Source organism: Eucyclogobius newberryi, unplaced genomic scaffold, assembly GCF_026437365.1.
Source record: "Eucyclogobius newberryi isolate DKJ021-1_F unplaced genomic scaffold, fEucNew1.0.hap1 SCAF_10, whole genome shotgun sequence".
NCBI lineage: Eukaryota > Metazoa > Chordata > Actinopteri > Gobiiformes > Gobiidae > Eucyclogobius > Eucyclogobius newberryi.
In genome coordinates, this window is record NW_027315724.1 from 15,196,200 (window position 1) to 15,212,021 (window position 15,822).

General features: G+C 40.9%; 1 protein-coding gene across 2 annotated transcripts in view; it reads right to left on the reverse strand.

Annotated features, from left to right (window-relative positions):
• Positions 1-2,086: 2,086 nt before the first annotated feature.
• dner (delta/notch-like EGF repeat containing) overlaps positions 2,087-15,822 on the reverse strand; it is an 86,161-nt gene continuing 72,425 nt past the window's right edge. Inside the window, exons 9-14 of one of the 2 annotated variants that reach the window (XM_072461791.1) lie at positions 8,205-8,327; positions 8,007-8,120; positions 7,055-7,186; positions 6,731-6,977; positions 3,193-3,342; positions 2,087-3,100 (exon numbers count right to left, since the gene is read on the reverse strand). In XM_072461791.1, the coding sequence (XP_072317892.1) occupies positions 3,231-3,342; positions 6,731-6,977; positions 7,055-7,186; positions 8,007-8,120; positions 8,205-8,327 (728 nt within the window). In that variant the 3' untranslated portion in view covers positions 2,087-3,100; positions 3,193-3,230. Of the gene's footprint in view, positions 3,107-3,192; positions 3,343-6,730; positions 6,978-7,054; positions 7,187-8,006; positions 8,121-8,204; positions 8,328-15,822 lie in introns of both variants that reach the window. The other variant, XM_072461792.1, reaches the window with a different exon arrangement.

Below are 15,822 nucleotides of genomic sequence, written 5' to 3' on the forward strand. Positions count from 1 at the left end.
CGCCACGGCCAGCAGGGGGAGCCAGAGTCGTTTTCTGGGTTATTTTCCCCTCCCGCGATCAAGGTGCGTTCAGGTGCAGACGGAAATGGCGATATTTGACGTTTGATTTATTGTTAATTGAATTTTTTTTTTTTTATATACATGCGTTCGAGGTGACGTCATACAGCCGGGCCATTTTAAAAGGGGCACGCGGTATATAAAAAACAACACGACTGCATCCTTTTCTACAGCATAATGAGCTACGAATACTTTGATTCTTTAGACGATAACGGAAAACTAAGGTACGCGACAAAGCTATCATTTCTTGGTCAGTCAACAAAGCAATGTCTTAACAGAAAGCAGGTTATTGGCATTTTGGCCTCATATTTCCTGGATTTCGTATGTAGTAGACGTGCTTTTGTGCCCCTTTCAAAATGGCGGACTCGATTGCCACTGCACAAGTTCCCGGATGTGCGTGTTACGGTGTTTTTGTATTTACTTTAACATATCATTATTTTACATTTATTTTTTGTTCCAAATGACAAAACTGAGAAGTCATGACCCCTCAGACAGGCATTGCGTGGATCTAATGAGATGCTGTTGTTTTTTACATCTTTATTTACTTGTTTTTAGTGTTGAAAAGTAACTATGCAACATTTTTGACCTCAATGACCCAAAGTTTCAGTTTTTAATAATCACAAATAAGTACAGAGCAGTGGGCGGGGATAGGGGGTAGGTGAAAAAATTAATAATATTCTGATCGATCAAAAAAAATCAAGCAGGTCAATACATTCATTCATTCATTCAGTCATTCATTTTCTACCGCTTGTTCCCGTTAGAGGTCGCGGGTGACTGGCGCCTATCCCAGTGACTTTGGGCCTTAGGCGGGGTACACCCTGGACAGTGGCCAGCTGAATTACTCAAACATGCATGAGTCAATCATAACACAGCTTCAAGTAAACTAACATATTTTACATAATATGTCCCTCCTAAGTGATCTGTTTATTTCGCCACTTCCAAAACGGACTGCGATACCTTCAGACAACTATAGGCTAAAATTGTTTGAATGTTGCGTGTAATTGAGTGAGTGGTGGTTTGATTCAGTCGCCTCAGGGCAGATGTTGCTACACTACAGCTACTTGTTGCGGTGAGTCAATGCATGAGGAAACTTTGATAGTACAAAAATATGTTTCAATTGCATTTCTTACATGGCAATTTACTTGAGCTTAACATGTGTATATATAAAGGTTTTGGAGTGGGATGGAGATTGAAGTAAACAACAAAGAATGCAATCCAAACGCAAGAATTTCTGCATGATATGAGCCGAGCCTCCCGGGATCCAAGACCATAAGGCGTCCGTCTCAAACCACCGTCCACAGCATTCGTCCAGAGCCATCAATAACTTGCTCCTCCTCCTGCTGTGCCTGGACTTGTAATGTTTGTAGGTGTGCTGAGCGACATGGCCGGGACTGTGGCAGGCTGTTTTTAGACATGTTTACACGGGAGAACATCTGGATAAAGCCCGAGGTCACCGAGGCTGTTCAGTTTACCACCAGCCCATAAATGGCCTTTCCCACGACTGACAGTTTAGTCTGGTGGTGTGACCTTGGGATGTGATGAAAAAACAAGTCCCTGGAATATGTTGAGGTTTGTCTGACTCTGTTTAAAACTTCAAACAAGTCACGTTGTCTATGTTGTCAGCCTGTTTTGAGACCTACCAACTTGACAGCAGCTTTAAAAGAACAGTTTGTCAGAATGTCCACTCATCAATTACACATGGAATTTTCAGAATATTTTAAAGGGAAAACCGGATTCCGTTTCTGCATGTTCATAAGCTTGACCTAATTTTACTTGCCCTACATTTCCAATAAAGGTTTATCAATTATGATGTAATCTCAAACCCAGCAAGCAGTTGATTCTACTTATATATTGATCAGCAACAACACAGATTCGGTGCTAGGCCACTGTATCCCGACTTAATAAAGATCCTTATAATGTATATTGTGTGTAATTAAAAATACACTTTTAGCAGAGTCTAAAAACTATTATAAAGGCTATTAACAATCCAGAAAAAAACATTCACGCACACAACAAACAGATTTTCATTAGTTTTTATTGTTTACATCATTCAATAGAGGGAATAGATAGTCATGTGAATTATGTATTAAATTGAGGGGGAGAAAAACAGGAAGATTAGCTGGGTTTATTAAATCACAACTTAATCTTGAGGAGAACAACACCGCTGCACACTGAAAGTTTTCCATTGACACAAAAGCACATAGAGTATACATTGGTGCGGTCAATGTTACCTCTTGTCTCTTCTTCTCACAGTTCAACTTCTGAGAGTATATAATTCATGATATTATAATTGGCACATTGCAAGAACATCAAAACCACTCTATTTTCCTTATGCTGTTATTATTGATATTGAGAGACACAATCTGTAGCCCTACTCCACTTTCTTTTCTAGTCATTATACCATTGATAACTGTAACAAACTAGACAACATGTAGTTTTAAAATAATGCTTAATTATGAGTCATTTGTATCACAAGTTGGTATTCAGTCTGAGTCTAAAACCACGTATGGTCCAGAGAAATATTTGGCACAATCTTGACTAATGCAGAGTAACTTATTATCCAACATACAGTACAACCAAAGTACAAACAGGATTTAAATCATGTGTAGAACAACAAATGTAACCATGCACAATGTAAGGCAACCTACTGCAGTTTCTGAATATAGAAAATATACATTGTGTGCCTCATAGGAGTGCACCTATGTCTACAACACTGTGTCTGCCAAGTGTGGGCTTAAAAAGTGGTCTGAACTCCACCCCATTGGGACAGACAAGGCTGGAAAGACAAAAGTTGTCTCTAAGTTACTGCTAATGTTGCCTGTTTCTCATCAATGTTCAATGAAAGGTTGCTTCTTCTAATGCTACAAGACAGCCTTAAACAGGAAAATAGATGTATCAAATTCCAGATTTGATCTCTTAAAACTACAACCTACTTTTTTAAATTAAATTTTACATTCAGTTTTGCAGTTATTTGTTTTGTTTTTTTTGTAAGAAATTCTACGCTTTATATTCTAGATGTGTGTGCGTGTTTGTCTGTCTGTGTGTGTGTGTGTGAGTGTGAGTGTGTGAGTGTGTGTGAGTGTGAGTGAGTGTGAGTGTGAGTGTGTGTGTGTGTGTGTGCGTGTGTGTATACAGCAGGTATTTCATTCTAAAACTTGTCGTGGTTTGTTTGCTTACAAATCCTTTGTTTTAATGAGAGTGACCAAAGGCTTGTCATCAGGACTGTAGTCTTCATAAGCAATGGGCGTCGCATCGTACATTGCAGGCCGAGACTTCTTTCCAAATCTAAAAAATGAAAACAAATATTTTTAATCAGTCGCAGAAAATAGATTTTCTCTATTCTTTGCCCAGGGACTCAGGGAGATATGTATTTTGGAGTTTGAACCAGCTATTAGAGCCACTAGCTGGGCATGCATTTTTGCCTCTCTGACAAAACTTTGTCAGGTCTTCAAACCTTCAACTGAAAGTGACTGTTCAACACTTTCAGAATGCCAACTGGCTCTGTGCTAGCTCACTGTTAGTGTCACTCCTTCCTGTCCAACTATTCCTCTATGGGGATTGTGGTGCTAAAATGAACAAATACTTAAAGGTTGAATGGACGATTTTTTTGGCCCAAATCTGAGTCTTATTTTCTCGTGGCGTGGACTGCCGATTAGTCCTGCCACGTATCAATCATAAAGCGCACCTATCGCTCACCTTCAGCCGCGTGTGGCTCGTCCCACGTTTCCGCGTGTCTAAGCGCATTGATCTATCATAATATAGTTCCCTCAGTGTACGGGACAAAATGAAGACGGAGAAAGACAGTTCAAGTTGACTCAGAAGAAGACGGAAATCTACGGGAGACGAGAGATGCGATGCGATCCGTCGCGCTAATAAACAAACGCACGTGTGTGTTGTATCAGTCCACACGGGGGAGTGCGCATGCGCACTTCCGCCTGCGTTCTCAAATCGCCGAAAAATCGTCCAAAGCTGTGTATGTCACTGACAACCAGGGCCGGCCCAAGCCTTCAGGGGGCCCTAAGCGAAAACATTTTTGGGGGCCCCTCACCACGTCATCAGAATCAGTTTTATTGCCATTGTCAGTGAACAATTCACATATGGAACTTTCTTCGACGCAAACAAAGCGCACCAAAACTCCAGGGCATCCGTTTGCCAGTTAGTTTATTCTCAGCACCTCACAAGCTCAAATATTGATAACTTAAATCCCACAATGCAACTTGGTATTCCGCTGACATCACCTCTACTCCCTGTACAAATAACACACGTCCCAGATATGTTTTTGGGCGTATTTGGGGGCGTTAAGGGTCGACAGCCACATTAGCAGTTTAAATGAATGAACAGGGGGGTCTGGGGGAGATTTTCAGACCTTTTTTCGTGTATTCTGGTGCATTTTAATGTGGTCCAGCCGGCTAAAGTAAGAGTAAAATGTTGAGGTTGTAATGCTATAAAATGATGATGTGATGAAACTGTGCCAGGAGAAAATGACTAAAGCCAGTTATTAATACATTAGTGTACTTAATTACTCAATACAATATTGGCTATGAAAAATAATTATGATCAAATTGATTCATTTTAACTGAAAATGTAAAAGTAATAGTTATCCTTACTAATTTATCTTTTACAGCTCCCAACTGTTCCTTCTTGCCAAAGTGACAAAACAAGTTATATTAAATTAAACAAAAGGCATAAGCGTTGCTTGATTAACAATTAACACTGATAAAACAGTGCAAACATATTATTCCCAGAGAATGAACAGAACGAGAAGTGAAGGTCCAAATCTCGCTATAGTGAAGAGACTGTGTTTCTGCAACTTTGCCACTTTTGTATAAAAATATATAGTATTATTCTATAACAGACGTAATCATAATATGTCTGGTTATTTTTCACTATCAATTTATTATAATTTATAACAAATAGTCTAATGATGCTTTTTAAATAAATGTAAATGTTTTATTGCTCTATTAAAAGTGAATTACAATATAAATGTTTGTTCTGATCAGAACATCACACACTGGACTCCTGCATGAAACAATGCTGCGATGTGATTGGCTGATGGACCTCACGTGCATAAACCTTTACGTTCCTCTTATTGCACTTTAAGAAGTCAAAGTAAAACAGACATCACGAGTCACGATTGACCTCACACATGGTGATGTGAGAGAGGGACGCAAACTCAAACCGCTCATCTCTAACTGAGGCTGCACAGGGGCCCGGGACAGGGGCCCGGGACAGGGGCCCGGGACAGGGGCCCGGGACAGGGGCCCGGGACAGGGGCCGCACACTGTTCACTCCAAAGTCTCACGTCAGAGGTTCTGGACGAGACGGCGCTCGTCCGGACCGGATCTCCGCCTCTTAGTGACCCGGGGCATAGACGCCCCTCACCGGCCTCACCTGCAGCTCACACTACCGGGCTGGTGTCAATGTGAAGCTTATTATCTTTCATTCAGACACATTGTGCGCGGGGCAGAGCTCTCGTCGCCTCCAGCCTGAGCGAACTAACGTGACAGACTCGTGTTGTTTCAAACAGCAGCATTAACCGTCTCTTTGTAAGAGAAGTTCAATACCTGGAGAGTGTTGTTGAGTTTGCAGTTCCTTTACATCGTCAAGAAGTTTCTTCTTTCGTTTTTCGGCATCGGGGGGATATATTCCTCTGGACATGAGGACCACGTTATGTTGTGTTTATGTTTTGCTCTCGTTCTGCTCGCTCACAATGAAGTTGACCAATCAGCGCAGGTCTGGTGTCTTGGTTGCCAGATTGTCATTACAAATAAATGTGGTTTGTGTGTTATGTTACCGCTGTGTGCGCTGCCGCGCCAGCAGCGCTACTACACTAGTGGTGCACGCTGCGCTTGCACTTCGCATAAGACGGGTTGCCAGATTGGGGGCCCTATTAACGCCTCGGGGCCCTACGCGGCTGCTTAGTTCGCTTATAGGCTGGGCCGGCCCTGCTGACAACATGAATTTTGCTGTGTTGATAAAAGTAGGTGTTTGTGTGTTGATGCTACTCTTACATACACTTCAGCATTTCTTAAATCCTATTTACTCTTCAAATTTGTTTTAAAGTTCTCTAAAGCTTTATATTTCTCTCCTTTCGTTTGCACAGTGTTTATACCCAGCATGCCGTGTTCTTCACAACTGACATGAGTAAAACTTGGTTGTGTGAGCAGAAGAAACAACTGGAAACGATCTGCTTCAACAGTCAGGGATCTTCTGTGTCAGTGGTAGTAGAATTAAATCTTAGGTTCACAAGTTCTTGGCAATTTGAATAAAATATTTTTTTTGCACTTTGATTACTATTACGATTTTATTTATTTATTGGCTATTTAATTTTTTATTACAACATAGAACAACAGAAACCACAGAAGTACAACACAACAACAACAACAACAAAAAACCCACAAAGAATGAGTTGGACCAGGGAGAACATGAGGTAAGTAAAGGAGTAAAAGTAGAAAATAAGGCAATGTCATAAAAAATAAATAAAAAGAGCATATTAAGTCCAGAATAATTGTCCCATTTTGGCTTTTTTTAATTTCTCCATTTCCAAGTTGAGTCCTGAGGTTATTTTTCCATTGTGCGTATGTCTGTTCTGATATTAGTCGGTTCCTTGGCACTTTGACACTTGTATCTGGTTTGTTTGTGCTACACACCGCAGCATAGACGCAGCACTCACCTGGCATGGCGTATGTTGGCGATGGCGTTGCTGAACTCGCTGTCGATGCTGCGGCAGTTGTAGAACTCCTGGTAGGCGTGGCGAGAGGAGCCCTGGTACTCGATGCGGCTGATGCGACAGATGCCCACGATGAGGATGATGAGCATGAGGACGAAGGCCACGCACAGCGCCCCGATGATGATGTACAGGGAGTGGCGCGGCATGTTGGTCAGCGTGTCATCAGTGTGCGCCGGCTTCCACTGCAGATCTGATGAAACACAGAGCCGTTCACATATCTGGCTGAGGACGTGGAGGAACAGATGCTTGCTCACGGGGGGGACTTACGGATCTCGCAGTTGGGCCCCACCCACCCAGGCGGACAGTGGCAGGTGAAGCCGTTCGATTGGTCGATGCAAGAGCCGCCGTGGTGACAGGGGTTGCTCTCACACTCATTGATGTCGATCTCACACTTTTCACCTGATTAGAGACAGGGTTAGACTTATGGAAAAGCACGTCCTTGAAATAAAGGCTAGACAAGTTATCATTTGTTGAGTACAAGCCACAAGTCCTCACTGTTCAAGCCTGGGTCCATGTTGGGTCCATGTTGCGTCCATGTAGCGTCCATGTTGGGTGGGATTAATCCATATAGAATAATGCGAGTATTTCATCGTGCTTATAAGAGTAATTGTGTTCTAGTTGTTGGAACTCGGAGAGACATTTTTTTTTACAGTTTTTTACAAGTTTCTGTGTTTCAGCGGTAGTATTATGTACAATAATGTCTCAAAACGAATAATAAAAACCAGGAATCAACGTCTCAAAGTGAATTCTGCTTTTGCTGACGGCGCATTTCTAACTGCAGAGGCTCAATGGCAGGTTCACAGATAGTGGAGGGACAATAGAGAGAAACTATACAGAAAAACTGAAGGGAAAATAACACAAGTACAGAGTTATTTTCTAACTCTGATAGAAAAACTGGGTTCTGAAATGTGAACCAAATTTCAAAGAAGAGATGAGAGGCTGTTCCAGTGAGAATTTACATGTCAAAACCTCCGAGGACAACTGGAACGCAGCATGAACGCTAGTGAAATGAAGTCTGAGTCATGAGTTTTCATATATTTTTACACGGTGTATGTTTAAATAATTCCATTTGACATTAAAACCATCTTTTAAAACCAATTTACTGTGTGTACCAAGCCTTTTGAGAGCCATCTATGATTATTTCAGAGTACTGGGTAAGTCAGAGTCATCAGTGTGAACCTCAAGCCGAGTTATGAGTCATAATCAAAGACCCGCTCACCATGGTATCCAGCTGCACAGATACATGAAGCGTTGAGCCCTGTACTGTCACAGCGTCCACCGTTCTGACAGCGCATCCTCAGACAGGGGTCTTTGTAGATCTCACAGTGTCGGCCTGTGCAGAGCGACAACAACAGCACAAACAGCCTCATTAAACTGTTGTACTGAAAATGAATCCAGTTATTGAGGCACAGCTTACCTTCAAACTGAGAGGTGCAGAAACATTCATAAGCGTTGATGAGGTCTCTGCAGGTGGCGTAGTTCTGGCAGGGCGCAGACAGACACTCATTGTACTCTTCCTCACAGTACAAACCGTGGTAGCCTGGGCAAAACAAAATCCAAATATTTATATGAATCTCATGATGAGTTGGTACATTTTATTGCCTGATGTGTTGCAATTAGAAGAGAATCGAGGAATACAATGACAGAATGCATTCTGGTGAGGTTTGAACCAGTGACCCTACGATGGCTGATGGGTGGGTGATCGCTTAACTCACTGCACCACTATTACCCCAGTAGCAGTGAATGTGAAGCCTAAATATTATAAGATAAGATAAGCCTTTATTTGCCACACAATGGGGAAATTCTAGTGTTGCAACACAGAGTAGGCATAGAAGTATAATAATAAAAAACAGATAACTCTTGTAGAAAAACTCTTATACTCTTAATAAATATAATAATAACAGAAATAACACTTAAATATTGGCAAAGGATTAAATGAAGTTTCACAAGCCACTCATGACCTAAAACTTGCTATATCACTTTGAATAAGCTGCTAAAAAGCAAATATGCTGATTTGAATAAAAAAGGTATGTAATTTGTTTATTTCAGAGGCTTATGAAGAAACCAACTGTCTCCAGTAACAGGATCTAATGCAGTGCTCTGTGTTTCCATAGGATGGCAGCTGTGTACTGATGCACACGTCTGCTGCCTGGAAGTGGAGCCTGAACACCAAACGAGTGTTGCATCTTCTGTTTCCTTCTGTTCAACAAAAAGTGTGAGTAAACAACATGACCCAAATCTGTCAAACACGACTTTCGCGAGTGGATTCAGCCACAGGAAAATGCTGATTTGGTATTGGCAGACATTTCAGGGCTGCTTTTTATTTTAGAGGATTGACATGTTGTTCGTGCTTAGCCTTACATAGGGGGCATTTATAGAATAGTTAGATATACTTTATATAAATATATGGCCTTGGGTGATTTAATAAGACTAGTGTGTGTTTTGTGGTACTTACTGTAAGTCTGTATTGTTGAAATTAAGCGTGAAAGACATTTGTATTTGTTTGTGTGTATGTTTGAAGCTGACCCTTGCTCCAAAGGAGATTTTTCCATCAGGAGGAAAATAAAGCGACCCTTGAGCTGGTGTTGACAATAAACAAGATGTTCTGGTATCTTTTTAGCTTTATTCAAATCCAACAAGTAGCAGGAGAGAAAGAAAGCATGAGTAGGCATTAAAACATTTAAATATTGTTATATGTTATCTGAATTAACATATTTTACAAGCCAGAAAACAAACCAGCAACACACATCAAATTTATGGTTGTGGACCAACAAAAAAGATTGTTTTAAAGCAGAGAATCATGCTGTGGTTTATTTTAACCAATTCAAATACTAACTTACCTAACCTTATCTCAACCTAAAGAAACCCCTCAAACAAACACCTTCATCATCACTAAATTTTAGCTGTAATTCATGAACTGATCAATTTCAGATGTGTTCGTCAAGTCAAAATATTCCTGTTGCGACAACCCGCCAGTAACTGTAAAACAGTCAGGCTCAGTAATATGACCGGGTATAAAAGTACTAGAAGTATGTTCTTAAAGGTACTTAGTATTGAACTTATAAATGATTACTATTTAGCAATGCACATTACACTTATTACACTATTACACTTATACTGTATCTCGATGTACTAATGCTCTGACGGTTAAATAACAGTAAGATGTACACACATACAGTACAATGGAATACACTTTCAAGGCCAGGACTGTGAGTTCCTGTGGCTCAGCAAAGAAGATATTATATATAAAACACTATGCTGACCAGAAGGCTTTCCTTCACACACATACACTTTCCCTTCACACACATACACTTTCCCTTCACACACATACACTTTCCCTTCACACACATACACTTTCCCTTCACACACATACACTTTCCCTTCACACACATACACTTTCCCTTCACACACATACACTTTCCCTTCACACACATACACTTTCCCTTCACACACATACACTTTCCCTTCACACACAAACACTTTCCCTTCACACACAAACACTTTCCCTTCACACACATACACTTTCCCTTCACACACAAACACTTTCCCTTCACACACAAACACTTTCCCTTCACACACAAACACTTTCCCTTCACACACATACACTTTCCCTTCACACACATACACTTTCCCTTCACACACATACACTTTCCCTTCACACACAAACACTTTCCCTTCACACACAAACACTTTCCCTTCACACACAAACACTTTCCCTTCACACACAAACACTTTCCCTTCACACACATACACTTTCCCTTCACACACATGCACTTTCCCTTCACACACATACACTTTCCCTTCACACACATACACTTTCCCTTCACACACAAACACTTTCCCTTCACACACATACACTTTCCCTTCACACACATGCACTTTCCCTTCACACACATGCACTTTCCCTTCACACACATGCACTTTCCCTTCACACACATGCACTTTCCCTTCACACACAAACACTTTCCCTTCACACACAAACACTTTCCCTTCACACACAAACACTTTCCCTTCACACACATACACTTTCCCTTCACACACAAACACTTTCCCTTCACACACATGCACTTTCCCTTCACACACATGCACTTTCCCTTCACACACATGCACTTTCCCTTCACACACAAACACTTTCCCTTCACACACATACACTTTCCCTTCACACACATGCACTTTCCCTTCACACACATACACTTTCCCTTCACACACATACACTTTCCCTTCACACACATACACTTTCCCTTCACACACAAACACTTTCCCTTCACACACATACACTTTCCCTTCACACACATACACTTTCCCTTCACACACATACACTTTCCCTTCACACACATACACTTTCCCTTCACACACAAACACTTTCCCTTCACACACAAACACTTTCCCTTCACACACATACACTTTCCCTTCACACACATGCACTTTCCCTTCACACACATACACTTTCCCTTCACACACATACACTTTCCCTTCACACACAAACACTTTCCCTTCACACACATACACTTTCCCTTCACACACATGCACTTTTCCTTCACACACATACACTTTCCCTTCACACACATACACTTTCCCTTCACACACAAACACTTTCCCTTCACACACATACACTTTCCCTTCACACACATACACTTTCCCTTCACACACAAACACTTTCCCTTCACACACAAACACTTTCCCTTCACACACAAACACTTTCCCTTCACACACATACACTTTCCCTTCACACACATGCACTTTCCCTTCACACACATACACTTTCTCTTCACACACATGCACTTTCCCTTCACACACATACACTTTCCCTTCACACACAAACACTTTCCCTTCACACACATACACTTTCCCTTCACACACATACACTTTCCCTTCACACACATACACTTTCCCTTCACACACAAACACTTTCCCTTCACACACATACACTTTCCCTTCACACACATACACTTTCCCTTCACACACATACACTTTCCCTTCACACACAAACACTTTCCCTTCACACACATACACTTTCCCTTCACACACATACACTTTCCCTTCACACACATACACTTTCCCTTCACACACATACACTTTCCCTTCACACACATACACTCTATAAAAACACACCTCAGGGCTGTCCTCCTGTCCTTTCTGAAGAACCTGTAGCACTGTTGTTCACTTTTCCTAGCTACGTACTTAACTTTGCCTATGTGTTCAATCCTCTTTGAAGCTTTCACCTGAAATAAATAGCCTTGTAACTATAACACATGTAGATTATGATTTACGGTACATTTTGCTTACTGTAAACCGCATAGTGACATTTTACTTTAGCAAGGAGCAGATTTTCATTGAAATGTTTTGGAGCACCCGAGCCTCAGTTGCAGGACAAAACAGGATTACTCAAACGTGCATCAAAATACAACTTTGCATTAAGTGATGCTGAGGAAACTCCATTTTCACAAGGTTAAAAGCTCATTACAGACTTTGCATGATATGTCCCTTTTAACAGTTATTCTTATACAGAGTTTAACAAGAAAATATGCATGACAACTATTAGCTTCCTAACCATCTGTCCAAAGCTAACAACAGAGCAGCAAAGACACTTGGCATGGTACCTGTTTTTCTTTTGAGAACATCCCTTGGAAAGGATCCATGCAAATTTTGGCCTTCAAAAACTCTCCTAAAACGTGCTGCTTTGACTGTCAATGACGTGTGTACACGAACATCCAAGGCCATCATCTCCCGAGGCTCTTTACGACTGGAGGTGCAATCTGCTCACATCAGCTTCACTCTCATTTGAAGCAACTTAAGTTCTCAGTTGGATGCCGCCGTTTTGCAACTCTTTTTACAAATCCCTCCCTGGGCCTTGGTGCGTGTGTGTGTTTGAGGAGAAGACAGGGAATAAATGAGGATCCTGGTTTCAGCCTCTGGGGGCCGCCTCTGTGAAATGCCATTGAAATGTCAAGTGCTTTTCCATAGACATGCAGTGGGGCTGGCAACCGCTCATGTACGTCGGATTACAGCCGGATGGAGGACCAATCCCTCTAGAAGACAACTACTGGGCACGCTCCAAAGTCAGACAGACTGGGCATTGAGCAACATAAGGTCAAATACAGCCAATATTTTTTCCAATTACCAATGTTTTCACTTGGTTTACTTGGTCAGAGGCCTGTCATTGTGGGTGAGAGGCTCCATGAAAGAGTCAGAGGTGGCAAAGTGCGCTCCAAGATGCTAACAAACTACAGTAGAAGCACTGACCTAGAGCTTGCCAAAGCAAATTACTGCATCTCTTTATAACTCCCATTCTTCAATTCCTCCATTGGTTACCTGTACACTTCCAGATTGAATATGTCAAGCTATTCTTGTCGTTCCGAAGACTCAAAGTAAACTTAAAGGCGGTATGGACGATTTTTCGGCGATTTGAGAACTCAGGTGGAAGTGCACATGCGCACTTCCCCGTGCGGACTGATACAACACACGTACGTTTGTTTATCAGCGCAACGGATCGCATCACATCTCTCGTCTCCCGTAGATTTCCGTCTCTTATGAGTCACCTCGAACAGTCTTTCTCCGTCTCCATTTTGTCCCGTACACTGAGGGAACTATATTATGATAGATCAATGCGCTTAGACACGCGGAACCGTGCTGCTCTCGGGGGACGAGCCACACGCGGCTTCAGGTGAGCAGTAGGTGCGTTTTATGATTGATACGTGGCAGGACTAATCGGCAGTCAACGCCACGAGGAAATAAGACTCAGATTTGGGCCAAAAAAATCGTCCATTCAACCTTTAAGGTCAGGATTGTTCAGTGGCTGTTCCAAGACTCTGGAAGGCGCTTCCACTGAACATCAGAAAGGCTGACTGATTTTCAGTTTTTAAATATATTTTTAAGTCTCATCTTTAAGAGCCACTTGTATTCTATAGCTTTGAACACCATGTGAGTCGTGTGGTCCTCTGGATTTTATTTTATGTATTTATTTTTGTTTATGCATTTATTTTTGTTTATATAGTAGAAAAAGCTTCAGTTGTAGTCATCTGGACTCAGTTAGACTGGACTCAGATGACTACAACTGAAGCTTTTTCTACTATGGAACACGCCTGGACGAATGAGGGATTACACCGACATATTTTTGTTTATGTATTTATTTTTGTTTATGTATTTATTTTTATTTGTTTGTTTATTTTTTCATTTTATTCATTTATTACACTTTTTATTTATTACACCTTTTATTTATTTACTTTATTATGAGTGTTTTAGGTTTGTTTGTTTGTTTGTTGTTTTATGTTATTTCATTTAATTGTATTTATTTATTTTTAATTATGGATTAGGAGCCCTGGTAGATCAAGTGTATTTAATGTATTGTGTGTAATTTAAATGACAATCCTCTCAATGTGGGAACAGACCAAAGATGACATACTGCAAAACATTCCAGGCAAAACAGTAACATCTCCATGGAGACAAGCAGATGGTGGACACAAGGAAAGTTACATAGTGCACCTTTAAATTCAATTAGTTTATCTATTTATTAATCAACTATTTACTTACTTATCTAATACTAAATATCAACTCCAAAACTAGTATCAAAACTAAATGCACATAACCTTACCATATCTAACATATCCAACCCTTTGAGCAAGTATTGATCCAGGAAAAAATCCCATACACAGGACAACATTTTTAGAATGATATTGAGCTTTATCAGAATTAATATAAGACCACAGCAAAAAGAAAGTACTATTATGTTTGTGTTAAAGTGGCTATTGTCTAAAAAAATGTGGTTGTTTTTTAAATTGAATTGAATTGAATTAAATTATCCTTGTGGTATCAAAATCAGTATCGAGTATCAAGCCTATTCCTTACGTTTTTAAGGATTTCTATCCTTAAATTGATATTGATCCATCTTCTTACTTATTAATTTCCACCTAAATATTTTATGTTACTTGAACATAAAAAGTTTAGTTTGTTTACTTAAAATCTTTAATTCATCTTGGCAATCAATATGAAATAATTACATGAATAAAACCTTTAGTCAAACATTGTATTTTGTGGACAGTACCTTGGTGATTGCACGCTTCTGGGGGACTAGCTTTAATCTTCACTGGATTATAGACAACTAGAGGTGTAATAAGTGAACCTATGGGGGGCATTTCTTACTAACACGGTGGGATAGAGCAGACGCTCCTCCTCAGACAGTCACTGCATTCTGATGAGCAAGAGAAAAGGTCAGATTTGGACTACAGCAGTGTGTGTGTGTGTGTGTGTGTGTGTGTGTCTTCATTTATTACGTCTGTGTTGCTAATTGCACACCTCCAATATTCGGCGGTCCCATTAGACAGGACTGTCCGTGCAGAGACATTGGATTGGAGGGGAGCATCTGCCCAAGCAGCAGAGACACAGCAGAGAATTGATTAAAGCTACACACACACACAAACACGCGCATTGGGCAATTACCTCGCCATGGCAACAGACAACATACGAGGAGAGGGAAATGAGGTGAGGTAAACAACGGGACGATGAAGATGGAGAAGGACAAAGGGACATGATAGGACAAGAATTCAAATATATAAATGCAAACTTTGGGTCCGTTACGCTGGAGATCGCAATAACAACTGTGTTATTGGCCTTTACGTTATAATTATATTATAAGGTGAATTATATTAGTCATATTTGAATATGCTGCCCTCGTTCCCACACAGGGACAATATGCTCAACAGCCGTGTCTCTGCAGAGGCTTCGTAACGCCAATGAAATAGATTTCCAAAGTGATAAAATATGCAGATTTACAACCGCAAGGGGGTCAGAGCTATAGTTTGAATTAAATATGCACAGAGAAGCGTGTGGAACAGGATCTGAGAAGAGGCAGATCTAGTGTGACAGTGTGAAACATGTGCTTAGGACCAGCAGTGTCACGTCATGTTTATGGGCCCCGCCGAGAGCCATGTATCCCGCACTGCAGAAATGTAACATAATGACAAGTCGTCATTACACTCAATTGATTTGATCACAGAGGCATCGGCATGCACAGCAACACCACCCAGAGGAAGAAAACA